This window comes from Marmota flaviventris, chromosome 3 (assembly GCF_047511675.1).
Source record: "Marmota flaviventris isolate mMarFla1 chromosome 3, mMarFla1.hap1, whole genome shotgun sequence".
Classification (NCBI taxonomy): domain Eukaryota; kingdom Metazoa; phylum Chordata; class Mammalia; order Rodentia; family Sciuridae; genus Marmota; species Marmota flaviventris.
In genome coordinates, this window is record NC_092500.1 from 105114653 (window position 1) to 105138771 (window position 24119).

At 40.3% G+C, this 24119-nt stretch overlaps 1 protein-coding gene across 1 annotated transcript; it reads right to left on the bottom strand.

The window, feature by feature from the left end:
* Positions 1-1886: 1886 nt before the first annotated feature.
* Positions 1887-24078, bottom strand: Plpbp (pyridoxal phosphate binding protein). The gene is made up of 8 exons (XM_027939359.2): positions 23908-24078; positions 18330-18437; positions 18218-18253; positions 17425-17500; positions 8165-8299; positions 6028-6170; positions 5106-5204; positions 1887-3650 (listed from the first exon to the last, which is right to left on the bottom strand). Exons 1-8 carry the CDS (start codon positions 24004-24006, stop codon positions 3519-3521), a joined length of 828 nt encoding a protein of 275 aa, XP_027795160.1. The 5' UTR covers positions 24007-24078; the 3' UTR covers positions 1887-3518.
* Between the last annotated feature and the right edge of the window lie 41 nt (positions 24079-24119).

Genomic DNA, 24119 nt, shown 5'->3' on the forward strand with positions numbered 1-24119 from the left:
CCCACACTTGATCTGTGCTGGAAAATAAAGTGTTAGCTCCAATGTCCCTTGGGACCTCAAAGTGACTTTGACTCAACTACACATAGGTATAGTATATGCACAATGATACAAATGGGACAGGAAAGAAGCCCATTTCTTGAACTGGGGGTGTAGCTCAGTAGCTCAGTGGTAGAGTACTTGCCTAGAACTTGCCTAAAATGCACAAAGCCCTGAGTTTGAGCCCCAGCACTGGGGAAAAACAAAAAACAAAAAACAAAAAACAAAACTTTTTCTCTTTTTCTTTACCTATGTGTTCCTTCATGGAGGGCAGATTTGTAAATCATTTTGGAGGATGGTGGTTTGGATTCTTTTACCCTTAGTCATGAGGCTGATGTAATAGCATTCAACTGATTTCATGGTAAAGACAGTCACCATTCCCAGAGCAAACCATTTCCAATTGCATACTGGCAAAGTCCCACCCCTACTGTAGTCCTTCAGGAATTATCCTTCCCCTCTAAAAGCTTTGGTGGGAAGAACGGGGTTACTTGTTTTCCAAAGGACAAAAATGTCTTGGGTTTTAAGAATGCCCCGTTCTGACCTCATTCCTTCTGTGTCTAGTCTTGGGTAACAGAATTGACTGCTGGTTCAGCCCTGGGGAGCAGGGGTGGGAGTGAGGGCACAGTCTTGCACACTCTGAGCCCCACAGACTGTGGGAGAGTTTGAATTTGGAGGAGGAATGTGCATGCCAGGGAAGTGGGATAACGGAAGGGAGGCTAATCCTCCTCATGGCTGAGTTTAATTCTCTCCTTCCTTCTCACCACCACTGCTTGTGGTTTCAGAGTTTGTTCTGCATTAAGATGCATCGATTCTCAAGTAATACAACAAACTAAAAACTGCACATTTGTTATATAGTGATATAGGTCTCTGAAGTTAGAGCCGCAAATCTAAGAATGCTATTTCTCAGTGATTAAAGCCAGAGATGGAGCACTTGACTAGGACATGAGAAGCCCTGGGTTCAGTCCCTGTTATGGCAAAAAGCCAAGAATACTATGGTAATGTAGTGACCAAGCTGCAGACCAGAGAAGTCAGGAGTCTGGAGTTTATTTCTTACCCTGCCACCAACTTGTTCTGATCTCAAACAAGGAGGGTCCCTGCTCTGGGCCTCATTGCCTGTCCAAAAAATGATATCACCAAGTAGCCTAAAATACACGACCATCTGTTATGAGATTAAAATAAGAGAATATGAGGGAGAGTGCTTATTAACCATAAATGCTAAAAAAAGAGAAAAACTGGGAGGGGATACATTTGAGAGGTTGCTTTAAGAAGTGTGATAAGCCTGCTGGGTATGGAGGGAGGCATAGGCCTGTAATCCCACTGACTCAGGAGGATCACAAGTTTGAAACCGGCCTCAGCAATTTAGTGAGGCCCTGTCTCAAGATAAAACATAAAAACAAACACAACAAGAAATATGATAAGGTTAGCAGTGCAAATCAATGATAGAACGATTGCCTACCATGCATAAGGCCCTGGGTTTGATACCCAGCACTGCCCAAATAAATAAATAAACCAACAAAAGAGAGAAGGAGACTAAAATAACCAGGAATCCTTTCCAGGGTAAATTGCTGACAGTGGAGCCCTAATTCTTGCCCCAGTTTAGCCAATGTCGCCATCTAGAGGCAATTCAAGAGTTTCTTGCAGCCAAAGCTAACCTCTTTGTAATTCCTGAATCATCATTTAATTTCCTTGCCCTAGAAGTTCAGAATCTCTTTTTTATCCGTAGCATGGCTTTGGCTGCATCTGTGATCCAAGAAAAACCCTTCTTCAAAGCTAGGCTGGCAAGCAACAGGCGCAGCTGCTCCCTGTCGGTTCCAATGCCCACCTCCTGTTAGATCACTTACTACACCAGATCATAAAAAATAAATCTTTTAATTGCTTTGTAATTGGCACAGATGGTATAATTCAAACTCACATTTTATTTAACACTCTGAAATATCACACTGTAGCTTTGATTGAAACAGTACAGGAATCATAATGGTGTGTTACAAAATTACATTCAGCAGCAGCATCATGTTCTCAAAGTTATTTCATAAAATTAAAGACGAGGGCTTGAACAAATAAGAGAAAAAGCTATCTAAAAAATAAACAACCAACGTTGAAGCCATCTGTCATGACTGTTAGAGAATTGTGCTTTCTGGTTTTTGAAGATATCAATGCTTTATTAACAATCAAGAAGAGCTTCAAAATTCTGGCTTATAAATACAGCGGGGAGCTGTAAATGTGCGTAGAAAACGCTTCCTCAGAAAGGGAACGTCAAAGGAAAGCCTTGTTGAAACCATGTGTCTGAACTGGCTTTAATGACTTCAATTTTTTTCTTTTTCTCCCCCCAGTACTGGGGATAGAATCCAGGACTTCGTGTGCGCCAGGGAAGTGCTCTACCATTGAGCTATACCTCTAGCCCTTTTTTATTTTGAGACATAGTCTCACTAATTGCCCAGGTGGGCCTCAAACTTGGGTTCCTCCTGCCTCAGCCTCCCAAATGGCTGGGAATATAGGTGTGCACCACCATGCCTGGATAGAACTTTCATTTTTGAGGAGTGGTGAAATTCAATTTTTTTGGCTAGAAAATCACCTGAAAGAGGATTATGGTGGAGGAGAAATTGTATTAAATTCCATCACTGTAGGTCCTAGAGGTAAAAGCTCAAAATCCGGTCTGTTCACGAGGACCTCAGAAAGACCCAGGTCCTATTTACAATCAATTAACCCCTGTAATTTCAGGGTCAGTATCACAGTGGTCAATCACACAAACTCTCCCTAGCAAAAATTTGTGTTTGGAGCCTTAATTTAAACCACTGTTTATGTTACTTATATTGCCATTCCTGAGCAGAGAATACCTTCCCTATCTACTGAGCAGCAAAGGTGACCATTAAGTAGGAACTTGTAAGAAGTCTGTAATCATAGGAATTTCCTATTAAAGTGGGAGGAGGGTGGGAAATCCCTCTGACTTCCATAATTATAGAAATTCATGACTCCTTTTTTTTTTTTTTCCCCAGTACTGGGGATTGAATCCAGATTCTCACACATGAGAGGCAAGTGCTTTTCCACTAAGCTCATCCAGCCCTTTTTATTTTGAGACTTGCTAAGGGCCTAAGTTACACAGTCTGGCCTCCAACTTACGTTACTCCTCTTTCAGCCTCCCCCTGGGATTATGGGTGTATGCCACTACCTTTGGCTCACTGACTCAAATTTTAACTTGAAAAAGAGATTCACAGATTGGTTGGTGCTTGTCCGCAGAATTCAACATTAAACTCACTTCCTGGCTACTGATTTGATGTTTGCTCTGTAGAAGAGACTGGATTTCTCAAATTCAATCCAAAGCCACTGCCTGAAGCAAGCTTTCTATGTGAGATGGTTTCCATCAACACATGTGATCATCAGTGCTCTATCAAGGTCACAAGAGAGCATGATTGGGCTGTAACACGGGCAATATAAAAATGAGAATCAGGGTTTGTGCATAGTTAGTCTTCTTGGTTGTCCTCAGCTCAGTGTTCCTGTGCCACCCCCACTGGGGCCTTCAGGTCTGTTGTACTCTTATCCAGGGCAGGTTTCTTTGAGAAATCCCGTGCTCCAAAAATGGTGCTTCCTATCCGGACGTTTGTAGAGCCTACTTCAATCTATGGGAAAGAGGAGAAAGTATTGAGGATGATTTTTAAAAATAGTAAAATGTAGTTAATCTGAAACTGTGCCTCTCCTTCTAGCTCTCCAGAGGCTTCTATAAAGAACATGATAATGCAGCTATGGGGTGTGGTTCTCCCTGGGGAAGTACCAGGGAGGTGTTCAGGAAGCAAGTAATGATTTCTGGGTTTCCACAGAACTTGGGGAGCTCGATGGCATTTAGTTCAGTGGACACCAGGGCTGTTGGACACTGGAGGTATATAGGATACAACTGTATAGTGAAGAGTTGTCTCAGCCCACATGCCTTTCCAATGTGCCATGGTCAGGTAGAAGAAAAAGCCTTACTACAATTATTAGAGCATAGAAGCTAACTGCATTTAGCTTATAAACAGAAAGACTTTTTATACTGGTTTAGTATATATAATTTTCCAGGTATGTATTATGCTTTAATTTTTTAGAACTTTATCAATTACTTACTATTCTTATTCATTATTATTATTATTATTTTGGTACTAGAGATTGAACCCAGATGTTTAACCACTGAGATACAACCCTAGCACTTTTATTTTTTAAGACCGGTCTTGCGGTCTTGCTTAGGGTCTCGCTAAGTTGCTGAAGCTGACTTTAAACTGGTGATTCTCCTGTCTCAGCATCCAAAGTCACGGGCATGTGCCACCATGACTGGCCAGTTATTTACTATTCCATAAACTCCTGTATATGTTGCCAATAAATGTCCTCTATCAGTTTGTATTTACAGCTGTTGAATTCATGGTGAATCTACACATGATTAAGTATCAGATCACCTCACTAAGATTTACTGTCATGATGGGCATGGTGGTGCTCACTTGTAATCCAGTGGCTCGGGAAGATGAGGCAGGAGGATCTTGAGTTCAAACCTAGCCTCAGCAACTTAGCGAGGCCCTAACAACTCAGCAAGACCCTGTTTCTAAATAAAATATAAAAGGGCTGGGGATGTGTCTCAGTAATTAAGCAACCCTTTTTAAAATCCCTGGCACACACACACACACAAAAAAAAAAAAAAAAAAAAGAAAGAAAGAAAAAGAAAAGAAAAAAAATACTGTCATATATTCATGCCCTGGTGTTTACATGATGAAATGCCTTTAAAAATTAGTTAATTTCTTTCTTTTTTTGGTGTCAAAGGATTGAACCCAGGGCTTAGTGCATGCTAACTCATGTGGTCTACCACTGGGCTATCCTCCCAGCCTATAGTTTCTTATTTTCTTTTAGATTACACTCAGGGAATTATACTGAATTTTTGAAAATTAGATGTTAGGCTGTACCGTCTATAAATTTTCTTAGAATAGTTGACAATCCCTGGGACTGGGTAATCTGCAAGGAGGCATTTCAAAGGTTTACCTACCAGAAACCTATTTCTGCTTCATCCTTTTGGACCCTACTCTAAAACAGAAAAGGGCACCCAGAAGGACACTTACTGCATGCTGGAAGTCCATGGACATGCCCATGCTCAGCTCAACTTGGTCAGTGGGGATGCTCAGCTTTCTACACAGCTCCTCCCGCAGGGACAGTAACACCTGACAGAGACACAAGCGTGATACCCATTTTATTCCTGCCATCTCTAATGATGTCTGAAAATAACCAAATCTGATCATCCCTGAAGATTATTTATTCTGCATGATTCTGAGGCCTGTCAAAATTGCCAGAAGTATTAGAAATGCTTTAATAAAACCCCCCACTTTCAAGAAAACTATTGGGGCTATGCATGTAATTCAGTGGTACAGCTCTTGCAGGAGGCCTTGGGTTTAATCCCAGAACTGCAAACAAAACAAAACAGAAAAAAACAACAATGAAAGAAGAAAACTATCAGTCATTAGGAAGAAAAAGCTTTAAAAACTGTGTGAGCCAATTTCAAATTAGCTAGAAATGTCTGTGGTGTTTGAGAACTTACTATTTCCTTTCCCTTATGAGAGAGTTCAGAAGAGGGTTATAATATCTACTAGACAATATGAGGGATGTCTTTTTTTCTGTTTTCTTTCATAGCTCATAATTTTTTTTAAATTAAAGTATTACAGTTATACATAGCAGTGGTGTTCATTTCGACAAAAGTCATATATGCATGGAATTTAATTTACTCCATTTCAGTCGCCATTCAGTTCCCACTCTCCTGCATTTCCCTCCTCTCCTCCCTCCGCCTAGTTTCCCTCCTCTATTCTGATTTTCCTTATTTTTGACTGTTACTTTTTATATATGTGAAATGTCTTTGAAGTTACAACAGCCGGCCCAGGGCCTCATGCAAGCTAAGCATGCGCTTTACTATAGAGCTACACCCCTAACCCCAAGATCCATCTTTTGCACATGAGTAATCCCTCACCCCACCCAACTCCTGGCCCCTAGTACCTGGAAGTCGGGGTTTGGTCCTTGGCTAAGATCATGCCCAAAGCTTCCTATGGTCATCAGTCCCACGAATTCCAGGCTGGGACACTTGGTATTTATGTGTTCCACCATGGGTATTGTCTCTGAAGGTGGAAGGCCATGTTTACCTTCACAAAAAGAAACAGAAGACACATAAGCTGAAATGCCTTAAACAGCCAGAGGAGGAGGGCTCCATTTTCTTCCATCTCTTCTACCAGAGAAGATAACTCTCAGATGAGGACCTTATGGAATACGTTATCATCAAGTCCTAAGGAGCAACTTTAGGTTTGGTGTTTTGTGTTGCTCCCCTTCTAGGCAGGTTCTGAATTTCTCAAGGAAAGAGCTATAAATCGGATTCTTTTTACTCCATCTCAGAATTTTGTTCTTCATTTTTTTGTGTAGTGCTGGAGGAACCCAGGGCTTTGCACATGTTAGGTAAGAGCTCTCTGAGCTACATCCCCAGCCGTTTCCCCCCTAATACATGATATTGGGGACTGAACCCAAAGATGATCTACCAATGAGTTACATCTTCAATCCTTCTTACTTTTTTTGAGACAGGGTCTCATTAAACTGCAAAGGCTAAACTCAAACTATTGGGTACTCCTGCCTTAGCCTCCAAAGTAGCTAAAATTATAGGCATGTGCCACCATGCCTGGCTTCAAACATTTATTCTTAATAAAAAGATGCTTCCAACATTGTATGTATGTGTCTGTGTGTGTGTGTGTGTATGTGTTTACTTACTTACCTACCAAAAAGTTCCTTTATTTATTTCCTTCCTTCCTTACTTGTCATACTGGGGATTTTCCCTCAGAAGCACTCTACCACTGAGCTACATCCCAGCCTTTTTTTTTTTTTTTGTGGGTCCAGGATTAAACAAGGGGCATTCTATCAATGAACTATACCACCAGGGCCCACCCGCCTGCCCACATTTTAAAATTTTGAGACAGTCTTGCTAAATTGTTAAGGCTGGACTCAGATACTTGTGGTCCTTTTCTAAGTCTGGTGAGTAGCTAGAATTATGGGCATGTGCCACGATACCTGGCTTCATACACTTATTTTTAACAAAAAACTAATAAGGAAGACGAGTGGGGTTCTGTGCTTACAGCTTTGCCTGCATCACCATATTCAATCCTTGTCACATTCTCTGAAGTGGGTACTATTATGATACCATTGCCAGACAAGGAAAATGAGGTACAGGAAGGTAAAGTAATGGACCTCAAATTACAAAGCTGGAAAGTGGTGATGCTCAAGCCTGTCTGATTTTAAAGGTCATGATCCTTCTCGCTATGTTAAGCTGTTATCCCAGGCCTTGTAAGATAGTCATTGACTGGTACTCACAGGGATTTTTCTTCAATTCTCTTCCAATGCAACACTAGGTAATCTTTTCAAACCTAAAATGTATTAGACGTGTAACTCTACAATCCCTTTCAGGAGTGATGATGACCTTTGGGGACTTTCAGGAGATCAGAGTCTCAATCTCTCTCTCTCTTTTTTTTTTTTTGGTACTAAGGATTGAACTCAGTGGTGCTCTACCACTGAGCTATATCCCCAGTCCTTTTCATTTTTTAAGACAGGGTCTCACTAAGTTGCCCAGGCTGGGCTTGAACTTGTGATCCTCCTGCCTCAGCCTTCCAAGTTGCTGGGATTACACATGCATGTGTCACTGCACCCAGCCTCATCCTTTCTTTCTTTTTTTTTTTTTGTACCAGGATTGAACCCAGGGGTGCTTAACCACTGAGCCACATCCCCAGCCCTTTTTATTTTGAGACAGGGCCTTGCTAAATTGCTGAGGCTGGTCTCTAATTTGTGATTCTCCTCCCTCAGCCTACAAGCTACTGGGATTACAAGCGTTTGCCATCCCGCCCAGCTCTGCACAATTCCTTCTTGATTCATCCTCTCCTCCCCCAAATTAAGATATAACAAACCAGGACATATTAAAGAATTATATAAGGACTGGCTTGCATATCATTATACTTCTATATCACACATATAACAACTTAGAGGCCTGTGACTTCTTTCTATAACTTTATGGGTCAGATACTTATATGCTCATCATTCTCTGAGATCTTTAGTTATCTTAAGGGAGAAAAAAAAAATCTATAATACAGGGCTGGTAACTTACTCTCCTCTCCACTGGTGTTAATCTGGACCATAACCTTCAGCCTTTCAGCAGAACCTTTCTTCTGCCAGGAACTGTTCACTTTGTCTGCTAACTTCATAGAATCCACTGTTTCCAGCATGAAGAGGTTGGGAACAGCTGTAAAATGAGAAAGAGGCAAGGTAGCTAATATGCAGTAAATCTTTGAACTGCTATAGGGAAAAATATCTCAGGAAAAGAAAAAGACATTCAAAGCTTAGTTCCACTAAGGAGATAAAAGGAGACAATCACAAGAGTTTACAAGATCTAAGTTCAAACATTAGATCATCAATGGCTCATGAGCAAAGTTGAATACGGAAAGGGAAACAGACACACCACAATCAGGAGGCATATGTACCCAGACTCTTTGAGAGGCTGGTAATTTGAGAGATTCTGAATAACAGGTTTCAGTCTCAGTTCACACTGAGAGAAAAAGGTCTAGGTGACAAGAAAGACTAACTAGTGGAAGCCAGAATACATGATATCAATGTGTTCTTAACCCTTCTGGGATGCAGGTGTTCTTGTGTGACAGGGATATCAAAATGACCCAAACAATGAAAGCTAAGTGGTTCACTTAAGGCACTCGAGCCATCTCCTTTTTCAAAGTGTACATGAGATGAAGTATCAGCCTTACTTGCCTCAGATAAAGATCAACAGTGACAGGCAAAACCAACTAGTTATTTTTATTTTTTGTGGTACCCAGAAGTGCTTTACCACTGAGCTAATTTTTTATTTTTTAAGACAGGATCTCACAAAGTTGCTAAACTGGCCTCAAACTTGTGATTCTCCTGACTCAGCTTCTTGAGTTTCTTGAGTTGCTTGGATTATAGGTCCAGCTATTTAGCATTTAACTCCCTACCCACCGTTCTGTTGGATAGACCCCAGGGCCTTTGTGTACACTAGGCGGGCACTCTACCACTGAAAAATACCCCTAGCCCACATAATCATTTTTTTCTTTCCTTTTTTTTGAGACAGGGTCTCATATTGCCCAGGTAGCATTGCCCTCTCAAGTTTCCTGCCTCAGTCTCCCAAATAGTTGGAACTACAGGTGACTGGCCTGAATTCTTTTTTTTTTTTTTTTTTGTACCAGGGACTGAACCTAGGGGTACTTAGCCATTGAGTCCCCCTCCTTTTTATTTTAAAATGTTTTTTATTGTTGTTGTTGTTGTTTTATTTTGACACAGGATCTCGATAAGTTACCTAGGGCCTCACTAATTGCTAAGGCTGGCTTTGAACTCACGATTCTCCTGCCTCAGCCTCCTGAGCCGCTGGGATTATAGGTGTGCGCCACTGTGTCCAGCTTAATTATTCCTTTTTAACAGCTAATGAAATACTATTATCTCCATGTAAAGAAGGGAAAACTGAGGCAAAGAATAGTCTTTTTAAATTCAAGTTTACAAAATTAACAAATATTAGAATTATGATTTAAATTAAGGCAAACTGACTCCCTCTTCTTTTCTTTTTGTGGTCCTGGGGATTGCTCTACCACTGAGCTACTCCCTATCCCTTACCTCCATATTCCATACTCTTTTTTTTAATGTTTCTTTTTATTTTTAGTACAATATCTTCATTTTATTTTTATGTGGTGCTAAGGATCGAACCCAGTGCCTCATGCATGCCAGGCCAGTGCACTACCACTTGAGCCACATCCTGAGTCCCTCCATACTCTTTTTAAAAAAAATTATTCTTTTTTAGATATACATGACGAATTCTATACTCTTAATACTGAATTTAAGCTCAGACTACTTTGCTTAAGAAAATAAATTTTTAAAAAATGACAAAGTATATGTGCTTCATTAAAAAAAAAAAAATCAAGCAATGTAGAAGCATATGTAATAGCACCTGATATGGTGGCATATGCCTCTAACCCCAGCTACTCAGGTGGCTGAGGCAGGAGGATGACAAGTTCAAAGCTAACCTGGGCAACTTAATAAGACCCTGTTTCAAAATAAAAAATGAAAAGGGCTGGGGAGAAAAAAGAAAAAAAAAAAAAAAAAAAAAAAGGCTGGGATGGAGCTGGTGGTAGAGTACGCCTGGATTCAATAGTACCAAACAAAACAAAACAACAAAGCAGGTGCAATAAAAGTCAAAGTCCCTCACCCTAGAAGATTCTACTGTGTTACCTTTGAGATGAGAGTTCTTCCAGATCTATAGATGCTAGGGACTTGAGGACTGAACCCTGGGCCTCACCAATGATGTACAATGCCAGCCTCCATTAAAAAACAAACAAACAAACAAACAAAACACCACGAACTGAATTATACTAAACACTCCATGGGTTGTCTGTTTCCATTCGTGAAATATACTGGATATTTTTCCACATTAGTACCATAGAGCCACTGTTACTTAACAAACAAACAAACAAACAAACAAAAACAGCATTCCATAAACATATGATCACAATTTATATAATTATTCCTCTTTTAATGGACATATTAGGTTTTTTCTTTTTTTTTTTTTTACTACAAGGCTTAGATATAGAACTTGTGCACATGTATAAGTATTTCTATGAAATAAATAAGCTCTAGAATTAAAATGACTAACCAAGCAGGAAGTAATTTGTATGTGTGTGTGTGTGTGTGTGTGTGTGTGTGTGTGTGTTTGGGATTTAATCCAGGGGCATTCTACCACGGAGATACATCTCCAGCACCGCTCCCCTCCCTTTGATTTTTCAGGCTTACTTTAAAAAATCTTTTTTTTTTTTTTTTTGTAGTTGTAGATGGACAGAATGCCTTTATTTTATTTGTTTATTTTAATGTGGTGCTAAGGATTGAACTCAGTGCCTCACACATGCTAGGCAAGTGCTCTGCCACTGAGCTACAGCCCCAGCCCTCTCTAGCCCTTTTTATTTTGAGACAGGATATCACTAAATTGCTGAGACTTTCTAAGTTGCTGAGGCTGACCTTAAACTTGCAATCTTCCTGCCTAAGCCCCCGAGTTGCTGGCATTATAAGCATGCAACACCATGCTGGTGCCATGATGTATCTCCAACAACAATACATTAGACCTCTGCTCCCAGACAAAATGGAATACAGGAACCAGATTTGCCCTCCCATCTTTTGAAACAACAAATAATATAAGAAACGTACATGAAATAATAGCTTATAAGGACTAGATATCACATATGAAAGACAAAAGAGAAACAAATGGAAAGAGCACCACAAATGTTCCAGCTTACTGTCTGGAAAGAGTTTTCTAGAATATGACACTGTGAAGAGGAACGGAGGTAGAGTGTGGTGGACTCTGAGTTAAGGGAATGGAGCTGAGTACCTAGGAAGACTAAGGCAGCCATAGTTCACAGGATGCAATGACAGAGAGGAGGGAGCTGCATACAAGATGCCAGTGGTCTGAAACAGTCTCCCTTCAAGTATTCAGGTGGGCAATGTGAGGAAATTGCCCAAAGCCCAGGAAAAAACTATTTGAAAAGATAAGAAGAAACAGTGCCTGAGGTTGACATAGGATGTGGAACTGTGCCAATTCCCACCAATCAGGCTGGAAAACTCAAGATTTAGGGCAATGGTTAGAGTACAGAGGGGTCTAGACTTAGTAGCAGGGAATAATTAACCCTAAACTAAGTTCTGCTGTAGTCACACCAACTAATCTTAAAAGAAGACCTAAAAGTATCAAACTATTCCCAAGAAACTTAACTCTATTCTAGAAAAAAGCTCAAGAATATTAATAGGAAGATAAAAATACTACCATTCAACAAGATAAAATTCACAAAGTCTGGCTATCCAAACAAAAATTACCAGGTATGTAAGCAGCAGAAAAATATGATGCATAATGAGGAGTTATATCAATCAATTGAAAGTGATTTAGAACAGACAAAAATGAAAGAATTAGTAGAAAAGGTTAAATAAACACTTATAGCTGTCCCATATATTAAAAAAAATAAACATGGAAGGTATGTGTGTGTACACACACACACCCATATATATGTAGACTCAAACTGAACTTACTTGGTTTTTTTTTTTTTTTGTACTGGGGATTGAATTTAGGGGTACTCAAGCACTGAGCCACATCCCCAGCCCTATTTTGTATTTTATTTAGAGACAGGGTCTCACTGAGTTGCTTAGCGCCTCATCTTTGCTGAGATTGGCTTTGAACTCTCTATCCTCCTGCCTCAGCCTCCCAAGCCACTGGGATAATAGGTGTGCTCGGCTCAAATTGAACTTCTAGAATGAAAACTACAAGGTATGAGATAAAAAATTCACTGATGACCAATTAGACATGGCCAAAGAAAAGATTAGTTACCTTGAAGAAATTATTTAAAATGAAATAATAATGCTCCAAACAGTCCTAAAAAATGTCTATTTTTTTATTTTTTTGTGGTGCTGGAGATTGAACCCAGGGTTTGCACATGCTAACATGGGTTCTACTAACTGAGCTAAATCCTAAGCCTGTTTAGTAATTTTCTAAAAAATATCTAAATATGATGAAAACTATAAACACACAGATCCAAGAAATTCATCAAACTCCAAATATAAGAAATATGAAGGGCTGGGGATGTAGCTCAGTGGCAGAGCACTTGCCTAGCATGTAAGAGGTCTGAGTTCAATCACCAGAACTGCATTTGAAACATGAAGAAAATTACACTGGTACATTATAATCAAATTGCTCAAAAACAGAGATAATGAGAAAATCTTAAAACTAATCAGTAGAAGAAAGCATGTTACAAATATAGAAACAAAGACAAGTATGACATCAGATTTCTCATTGGAAATGATGCAATAAAGAGATGACAGAATGACATCTTTGTAGTACTAAAAGAAAAAATGTGTTTATCTAGAATTCAATAGTCAGAAAAATCTCTTCCAAACCAAAGATGAAGGTGTAGGAAAGTTCATGGGAAAGAATGAAGTTGGACATTTTCTTTAGACTATATACAAAAATAAACTCACACAGACCTAACAGTGAGAGTTAAAATTATAAAACTATTAGAAGAAAACAAAATAAATCTTTATGATCTTGTATTAAGCAATGAATTCTCAGATATGACACCAAGGTGTACGATGCAATAGAAAAAAATAGATAAATCAGAGTAAACAAAAATGAAAAACTTCTGTGCTACAATGGATACCACCACCAAGGACATGAAAGACAACACAGGGAACTGGGAGAAAAGATTTGCAGACCATTTATTTGATAAGGGATTGGTTCAGAAAATATAAGAACATTTGCAGCTCAGTAATAATAAAGACAAATAATTTCAACTTTAAAATGTAAAAATAGGGCTGGGGTTATAGCTCAGTGGTGGAGCGAGCTCTTGCCTAGCACATGTGAGGCACTGAGTTTGATCCTTAGCACCACATAAAAGTAAATAAATTAAAATAAGTAAATAAATGTGTTGTGTCCATCTACAACTAAAAAAAAAAAAAAGTGCAAATAGCCAGGTGTGGTGGTGCATGCCTATCATCCCAGCTACTTGGGAGGATAAGGTAGGAAGGTTTAGAATTTGAGGCCAGCCTGGACAACATAGCAAGACCCTGTCTTAAAATTAAAAAGCGCGAAGGAGTTGAATAGATATTTCTCCAAAGAATATATACAAATGATCAATAAGCACAGGAAACAATGCTCAATATCATTAGCCATTAGGTAAATGAAAATCAAAATCACTACGCAAAAAAAAAAAAAAAAAAATTACCATTTCATGATTCCATAGTTCCTTTGTTGACTTATTAGCAATAACTCTTGTGTATGTGTATTTGTGTGTAGTACTGGGGACTGAATCCTGGTCCTTGCGTATGCCTGGCAAGCATTTTACCACTGAACTAACAGCCCTAGCCCTTTTAAAAAATTTTTGACAGGTCTCTCACTAAGTTGCTCAGATTGGCCTTGAATGTGTGATCCTTCTGCCTCAGCCTCTGTGTGTGCTAGTGGGCTTGGCAATGGCAATAACTCTTTATTAAGTGATTTTATTAGTTGCTTTAGGGTTTAACAGTTCACCTTCAAGGGGTATATCATTTCACATACAGTTCAAAAACTTTACAACACTGTATTTTTGTTTCTCTCCTTCTTTTTTAAAAAAATATTTCTTTTAGTTGTAGTTGGACACAACACCTTTATTTCACTTGTTTATTTTTGTATGTGGTGCTGAGGATCGAACCCAGGGTCTTGTATGTGTGAGGCAAGCGCTCTACCACAGCCCTCTCCTTCTATTCTTAATGTCACTGTTGTTATGCATTTTGCTTTCACATGTGATAAACCCCAGAATACATATTTTTGTTTATATGACAACATATTATAATAATAGAATAATAGAAAAAATTAGGTAGATTATAGCCTCTGTCCAGCGCAGGCTACTGAACCGGGGTGGCTGGAGTGAATTTGGGGTGACACGAAAAGATCACGCAGACACGGAAATACCTTTTTCTGGGCGTCAGGACAGCTTCGCTGTCTCACAGCCTCAAGCTCCCGCAAAGTGGGGCAAGAGAAAAACACGAGAGGCTGGTGTGAGAGAGGGGACACGTTCTGAGGTTCGGCTTTTATTTCTGAGGGGAGCTAATCCATGGAACACTCTATCCAAATAAGGGCAAAAGGGTAGGATTATAACAAACAGGTGGGTGTAATTCAACCCCATTGGGTGATGCCCACTCCCAGAGATGCACCTTTCTAATCTAAGCGGGAGGTAAAGTCCACTTGCATTGCAGAGTACAATACCAGTCCAGTACCTCTTTACTCAGGACTCAAAAGTGTGTGCATAGCTCCTGTTCAGGGTGTCCCTGACAGTAGATAAATTTGATAAATATCTAGCTAGATGGGATTAGTGGGAAAGCGAGAAGATATAAATTACCAATATCAGGAAGGAGAGAGTTAACCTTACTAGAGACTCTAAAGATATTAAAAGGATAATATAAAAATATTACAAGCCAGGTGCAGTGGTGTACATTTGTATCCCAGCAACAAAGAATAAACTGATAAATTGGACTTCATCAAATTAAAACTGTTTTTCAAAAGACACTGTTAAGAGAATAAAAAGACGAGCCATAGACTGGAGGAAAATATTTGCAAAGCCCATATCTGATAAAGGACTTATATTCAGTACAAAGAACTCTCTAGTTTCAATAGTAATAGTACAATCCAATTAACGAATAAGTAAAAGAGGATTGGGGATATAGCTCAGTGGTAGATATGTGTTTGCCAGGAATGTGTGAGGTTCAGGGTTCAATCCCCAGCAACAGGCAAAAAAAAAAAAAGAAGAGAAAAACAATGGGCAAAAGACTTAAGACACCTGAAAATATATAGACATCAAAGATGGTAAACAGGTGAAAAGATGTTCAACATCACTAGCCATTAGATAAATGCAAAGACTTGACCCCATATCTTCTTCTTCTTCTTCTTCTTTTTTTTTGTAATAGGGACTGAACTGAGAGGTTACCATTGAACTACATCTTCAGTCCTTTATTTTATTTTTTGAAGGGGGTACTGGGGATTTAAACCAGGGGTGCTTTATCACTAAACTACATCCCCAGCCATTTTTATTTTGAAACAAGGTCCTGCTAAGTTGCTTAGGGCCTTGCTAAGTTACTGGGGCTGGCCCTGAACTTGTGATCCTCCCACCTCAGCCTTTCATTGCTGGGATTATAGGCATGCACTATCAAACTGGTCACATACCTATTAGAATGGCTAAAAGTAAAAGACTGGGGCTAGAGATGTAGCTCAGTGGTAGAGTGCTTGCATAGCATGTTCAAAGCTAGGTTTGATCCCCACAACTACAAAAAAAGGACTGACCATATACTGTTATCAAGAACTTCAACAATGCTGGTGGAAATTTAAAGTGGCACAACCATTTTGAAAAACAGCTGGCAGTTTCTTAAAATTTAAAGATTGCTGGTTGCAGTGGCATGTGTCTGTAATCCCAGCACTTGGGAGGCTGAGTCAGGAGGATCACAAATTTGAGGCCAGGCTCAGCAACTCAGCAAGATCTTCAGCAACTCTGTGAGATCTTATCTGAACTGTCTGAAAAAAAAATAGAAGGACTGGGGATGTAGTTTAGTGGTAAAGCTTCTTTGGGTTCAATCCCCAGTACCCCCCACCCCTCCCAAAAAAAGGTAGAGATAAAAGAGCAGTACAGAGTTTCAGCACTAAAAAGAAAACAAAAGTTACACATCAGACATACACTATGTGAATCAGTCATTCTACTTTTAAGTATTTTACTCCAATGGAGAAGAAAATATATGTCCATACAAAGACTTGTACAAGAATGTTCACAGCAACTCTCTTGTAACAGATAAAAATTACAATCAAGTCAAATTTTTGACAGATCCATGGATAAAGAAATTGTGACATATTTATACAATGGAATAAAATAAAGAGAAACAATAAAGAGGAGCAAACTGCTAAACACATGCACGAACATGATGAATCTCAAATTTATTATGCTGAATGACAAATAAGAGTACATACTTTGATTGTTTACGTAAAACTATAAAAATGTGAATTAGTCTACAGTGATAAAGCAGGTAAGAGGCATTGAGCAAGAGAAATGGGGAGGAGCAAGAAGGGAAGGATCACAAAGAGACAGGGGGAAACCTTTGGGGGAAATGGATATGTTGATTTTTTTAATTGCGATGGTTTCACAGATATAACCTTATGCCCAAACTTATCAAATTGTACACTTTAAATATATGCAATTTATTATAAGTCAATTATACTTTTATCAATTATATTTTAATAAAGCTGTTAAAAAATAGTTTAATTTTGATACCTTGAGAGAAATTCAGTTCCTTAAGATCTCCATCTGTCACTATCATATAGTTAAACCTTTCTATAGTTAATTTTTTTTTTTTTCTGGTGCTGGGGATCAAACCCAGGAGTTTGTGCATGCTAGGCAAGTGCGCTACCACTGAAGTGTAACCCTCAACCCTGAAGTTAATTTTTTTTGTACCAGGGATTGAATTCAAGGGTGCTTAACTACAGAGCCACACCCCCAGGCTTTTTAAAATATTTTATTTAGAGACAGGGTCTCACTAAGTTGCTTTAGGGTCTAAGTTGCTGAGGCTGGTTTTGAACCTGCGATCCTCCTGCCTCAACCTCTCAAACCACTGGGATAACAGGTGTGTGCCACTGCACCTGGCCCCTATAGTTAATTCTTAATTTTACTTTTCTAAATATTATTTTAAAAAATTCCACAATACACATGGTGAATTGGGTATGCTCTAGTAAGTTGCTCTCTTACACAGAAGGTAGCCTAAGTCATATGATGTTGCAGTAATTTTGTTTTCACATTTAGAGTTTCATCTTACCCATCAATTTGTTGACGTTTTGTTTCTGTAGGTGGCCAATGAAATGCCATTTGATCTCAGGACATGAAGACAGAATCTGAAGTGAAAAAGATAACCATGTTTGACTCATGTTTTATGGAGGCCTCTCCAGTTCAAATAATTTGCACACTTCTAGTGACCTTTCAATCTGCTCTGTCCCTTAAATGTAATAAACTGCTATTGCCATCTCTTAATGAGGCAAAAGGAAACTTAAAAGAAAAATCTAAGGCTTCTACTGTGTGCCTTCCTTGTTCCCATCTACTTTCTCCATCTTTTAGATATTACCCTTTAAGGATGAACTGATTTAAGCTTTCAAATCTCAAAAGGACAGAGGATTACAGCAAGCTCTTAAAAATCATCATTTCTTTCCAGACACGGTGGTGCACACCTGCAATTCCAGAAAACCAGGAGGCTGAGGCAGGAAGACTGCAAGTTTGAGTCCAGCCTCAGTAGTATCATGAGACTTTGTCTCAAAATAAAAAATAAAACGGATTAGGGATGTAGTTGAGTATAAAATGCAATGAAGTACCCCTGGTTTTAATCCCTAGTACCAAAAACAAAACAACAACAAAAATACCATTTCCAAATGGCCAAAAAGAGAAAACAATAGTGTGAATAAAGACAGAAAAATCTGAGCATTTGGGACAGAAGGCAGAAATGAACTAAAATTTTTTACTCCAGCCCAATTTCCTGCTCAACCACCAACAGGGGGTCTAATTTTCAATTAAAGGGTCAAGATTCAGATACAAACAGGAGACTTCTGATATCCACTTACTTTAGGATTTGATGCTTTTTCTAGAAGTTCCTGAACCTAAAGGGTAAAAACAGAACGTCAGAAGCCTGGCAATCATGACTCTTTCAAAGGCTCTCCGGGAGAGGGTTCTTACATAGTTCTCTCCAAAAGTGCGCTGGCCGTGACCATAGGCCTCAATCACCATATCTGCTGGTTTGGTTTTGCTGACTGCTACTAGCCGGGGCTGGATGGCTGGGAGATCCTGCCAAGAGATAAAGCATCACATGAGTGAACATTTGGGAAAATTATCCCAGTTAAGTCCTGTAGGATGCATTCTGTAGAACAATCGACATAGATATCAACTGGGCATTTGGTAAGATACATTTTTCTGATATTTCAGGGAGATTAGTATCAAAGAATAGTGAATTGCCAGGTTTCGTTCTCGACTAAAACTCAGGGATCACTCCAGGGAAACTGGGCTAATTGGGTTGCACGAAATAACCACACAAGAGACACAAATACCTTTTTCTTTTGGGGTTGCTGTGATAGCTCCTCTGATCTTAAGGATCCACAGAAAGAAAGAGAGAGAGAGAGAGAGAGAGAGAGCGCGCACGCGTGAGGGAGAGCGAGCACACACTGACCCCTTTTATTGAGAAGCTATTCAGATGAGGCAAGGGGTCAGGTTTCAGGGGGCTGAGTCCAGCTTCATGATGTCTGCTGTCAGCAGGTTGACTGACACCTGGGTAGGCCACACTCAAGGGCACAGTAAGAGAAGGGGACACACACAAGGCACTTCCATGGAAGATTTTATCCTAAACAGGGCAAGGGGTAATATTACAAAGGAATAGGTGAGTGTAGCTTCACCCATGGGTCTATAGCAAGACACACCCATGCATGAGACACCATCCCTCAAACCCAAAAAGGGTGGGGAAAGCTTTGCCACATTCTGCTACTGAGCGCCTCAGCATCCAGCCAGGGAGTGAGACTCAGTCACGTGCAAGGTTGGTCTCCCACAGTGAATAATGTATTTTATTTTGAGACAGGGACTCATTACACTGCCCAGGCTGACCTTGAATTTGCAATCCTCCTACCTCAGCCTTCCAAGTAGCTGGGATTATAGGTGTGTATCACAGTACCTGGTTCATAAATGTCTTTTATATTCCTGATTTCTCAACTTAGTGTTAACTACCTTAATAACTAGCAAAAGATATTTCTCTCTCAGGGGAGCTAGACAAGTTAAAGCAATATTTCCTTAAAGTGCAGTCTTTGATCAACTGCATTAGTATCACCAGGATCCCACTGAGATCTACTGAATTTGAATCTCTGGGGCTGGGTTCTGAGAATCTCCCTTTGGTTTTGTTTTTATGGTGTCACGGATCAAATGTAGCACCTTCTCCATGTCAGACAAGTACTCTGCCACTGAGCTATACCCCCGACCCTCAGAATCTTTTTTTTTTTTTTGGTACCAGGGATTGAACTCAAGGGCCCTTAACCACTGAGCCATAATCCCAGCCCTTTTTCTTTTGAGACAGGGTTTTGCTAAGTTGCTTAGTGCCTTGCCAATTGCTGAGGCTGGCTTTGAACCTGCGATCTTCTTGCCTTAGCCTTCTGAGCTTCGGGGATTACAGGCATGCCCACCATGTCTGGAAAGAATCTCCTTTCCAACAAGCTCTCCAGTGATTCTCATGTACACCAATGTTGGAGACCATTGAGTCTGGCTAAAGGAAGTTTCATGGAGACTTAAGAATCACTTCATGGGGTCGGGAGTGTAGTCAGTGGTACAGCACTTCCTGGCACTGGGTTTCCAGCACTGCAAAAAGGAAAGAAACAAAAAACCAAAAAGTCACTTCACTAAAGGGAGGCTTGGTCCTTGTCCATGATGACATTCCAATAACGGGGGACAAGGTTTTGAGAAAAAGGATAAAGTTTTCCCAATTTGCTAGCACACGAGAAAAGCAGCAGACTAAGCTATTAAAGGCTGTATGCAATTCTAACTGCCAGAGGAACAGAGGGTTTTTAAAAGGGGAATACAAGGACTGTGCTGCAAGCATTATGATCAGTAAATATAATAAATGTCCAACTTGTGTCCCTGAGAGAGCCATTGCTTGGGTTTCCAGGTCTGGAATTTCCTCATACTTGTGGGCATGATAGCTTAACCTAAGACAGGAAAAATGTTAGTTGTTTCCTCCACAATTAGAGAGGGGATACAGTTTTGGAAACTTACTCTAGCCCTGGTAAAATTATTTTATTTTTTCTTCAAAGAACAATAATATTTATTGGGGAACAGCAGAGCACTGCAAGGGTAATATGCATGCCTTACAGTAAACTATGGGTGTATTAAAGGAGGTTGAGGCAAAGGAAAGTGTTTCTTTTGGGTGTGTGGGGGGGTACTAGAGATTTAACCTAAGGGTGTTTTACTACTGAGCTACATCCAAAGCCCATTTTTATTTTTCATTTTGAGACAAGTTCTCAATAAATTGCTGAAGGCCTCATTAAGTTGTTGAGGCTGGCCTTGAACTTGTGATCCTCCTATCTTGGCCTCCCAAGTCCCTGGGACTATAGGCGTGTACCACTGAGTCTGGCTAAAGGGAAGTTTTAAAAGACAAAAATAAAGATTACATCAGATATTTTGAAACAATTATCTTTCATCACAATGATTAATAACAAGAATGGTGTCATTCTTAGGTTGAACACAGCTTTTGGGCAGATGTCTTTGTAGAAATACTCCCCCGCTCCCTGCCCAGTACTGGGGATTGAACCTAGGGATGTTCTACCACTGCGCTACATCTCCAACCCTTTTTGTTTTTATTTTATTTTGAGACAGGGTCTCACTAATTTGCTGGGGCTGGCCTTTAACTTGTGATCCTTTTACCTCAGCCTCAGGAGCACTGGGATGACAGGCATGCACCACTATTCCTGACTAAGGAGTACTTTTTGTTTAAGGATATGGTGGCCTTTTTAAGCTTGTGGTTCTTTCATGGTAGGTGAAATCAGATGATTATGCATAAGGTTCCAGATTAACTTCTAGGTTTTTGGTGTTTTTTAAACATGTCTTTATTAGTGCATTTTAGTTATACATACAAGTGGGATTGATTTTGACATAATCATACGTACATGCAATATAATTTGTTCTGTTTCAGTCCCCAGTGATTCCTCTTCCCCTAATCTTCTCCCTCCCTTTTCTTCCCCTTCCTCTCCTCTACTGGTCTTTCTTCTTCCTTCTATTTATTTACTTAGGTATTGGGGATTGAACTCAGAGGTGTTTTACCACTTAGCCACATCCTCAACCCTTTAAAAAACATTTTTTTAAAAATTTTTGTATTTGGAGACAGGGCTGTTCTAAGTTGCTTAGGGCTTCACTAATTTGCTGAGGCTGGCCCTGAACTTATGATCCTCCTGTCTCAGCCACCCAAGTTGCTGGGATTACAGGCATGGGCCACTGTGTCCAACCTATTTATTTTTTTGAAAAGAAAAGAGTGATTTATTGGCTGCAAGCTGGGGAAGTAAAACTGGCTCCAACATGCCTGGACTCAGTCTCCCTGCTGCTCACTGGGATACCTATTTATTAATTGGTGCTTTATAGATATACAGAGATAGAATTCACTATAGTACATTCAGATATGTACACAGCATAATTTTGTCAATTGCATTCTTTAGTTCTTCCCTTTTCCTGTCCCTCTTCCTCCCTCTCAATACCCTTCCTTTACTATACTGTCTGCTGTTTTTATGGTATCTGCCTGCCCTCCTTTCCTTTATTTTGCTCTAGCTTCTGCATATGAGAGAAAACATTTGATCCTTGACTTTCTGAGTCTGGCTTATTTCACTTAGCATGATGTTCTCTAGTTCCATTCATTTACCAGCAAATGCCATAATTTCATTCTTCTTTACAGCTGGGTAAAACTCTATTGTGTATACATGCTATATTTTCTATATCCATTCATCTGTTGATGGATGCCTGGGCTGGTTCTATAACTTGATTATTGTGAATTGCATTGATAAAAACATTTATGTGACCATATCATTAGAGTATGCTGATTTTAGTTCTTTGAGAAAAATAACAGAGTGGGATAGCTGGATCATCACATGGTGGTGCTATTCCTAGTTTTTTGAGGAATCTCCATACTGCTTTCCAAAATGGTTGTGTTAATTTACATTTCTACCAACAACGTAGGAGTGTACCTTTTTCCCCCACATCCTCGGCCTAATTATTAATATTGCCCCATTTATTCTAAAAGTGGTCTGATTAGGTCTATGTCCAAACCACCTGTAAACATGCCTATCTCCTCCAAAAGTAGCCTGAATGGATGATGATATGTAATTTATTGTTCAATCTAAGACTCTGCCACCCAGTGGCAGAACTGAGACTAGAACACAAACAATTCTGGACTCAGGTGTAGACCTATCTGACCTCTTCCTATACCAATTACATAAAGAGCACTGCTTCCCTGTATATTCTGCTGCAACAAATCCACACAGAAGCAATCAGAGAAGAGACTGATTAATCCATATAGGTCAGTCTTCATGTCCCTCACTCACCCTGGGATTTTCATAGAATCACAGTATTCTCAAAGACATGTAGGAGTCCAGTTGAATGTAAAAAGTCTTATTTTTCTTTTTTCTTAGGAAGACCATCAGTTTTGTAGGAGACCATGTCAAAATTCCTAGGATCATGCTGATGAATGAATAGTTTTCAGAGGGAAAAGTGGAATAGGCAGCCCATCTATCTGACAGAGACCCTGGGATAACCTCCCAAAGTGATGTTTATTAGGGGAAAACCTAGATTTTTTTTTTTCTTGGAGAATCACTGATAATCATAAAATATTAATGCCAGGAAGAAGCTTAGAGCTTTCAGAGTTCATTCTATTGCTGTACAGAAGAGGAAACAGAGCGCCAGAGTAGTTAAATGATTTGTTCACGGTAGCATCTAATTAGTAGTTAAGGAAAGACTGGAATACAGGTCTTCTGTCTTCTTGCCAGCATTCCGAGTTCTGAAACCATAAACACTTTATCAGAGAGGCCTTTATCCTTTGGGTTCATGTCATTGAAACTATTCAGCTATCTTGCCCAGAGATGAGCATGTACTGATGATCCTGGAAGCCCAAGAGGCAACAAAATATATACGGTAGAAAAAACAAAAAACAAAAAACAAAAACAAAAAAACCCCAACAACACACTCCTTTTAAACTGCTTGGGGGCGGCTTCCTCCTGCTCCAGACTCACAAATGCAGTTCTGGTGCCTGCAAAGTCGGGCCAATCCACCACCACGTTAGTTGGCCAGGGGAGGAAACGACATTTACTGAGCATCTACTAGCTGTCAGACACTGCCACACACGTGATCTCGGGTGATGAGGCTCCCTTGCATGCTGTGGTATCACACACTTCTCATGCAGCCTGTGTGTAGGCACGGGCCTGCCCCTCCTCGAGTCTTACAAGACCCCTACACCAAGCAATGGAAAATGGCCCCGATATCTGGAGACGAGTCATTTTTACTGTGTGGTGGGTAATTTTTGAACCGACAAAGCCAACCTCTGGAGAACCTAACAGACACAACTCGAGGTCACGGAGGAGATCCTTCGCTAGCCTTTCTGGGGCTCCGCAGTCCTCGCTCACGCTTCGCCTGCGGGTCCCGCCCCTCGGGGAGACACTTCTGCGTCACCGTGACGACCTAGTCCCACGCAGGTGTCCCCCTCCTCAGAGGCCGCCCATCGTTCCCCCACATGCCCTTTCCTCACCCTCGGCCGCCTCGCCACAGCCTGCTGCACGCGCTCATTCACTGCCCGCAATGCGAACCCGACTCCCAGCTCTGCGGACATGCTGCCAGCTCTCCACATTCCCCGGGGACAGACGCAGAGCCCCGGACCCTCGGAACCCAGGGGCTGGGACCACCTTCCGGTCCCGCCCAACTCCCGCCCTGCGACCCAATCACAGTTCTCCACCAAGTCGT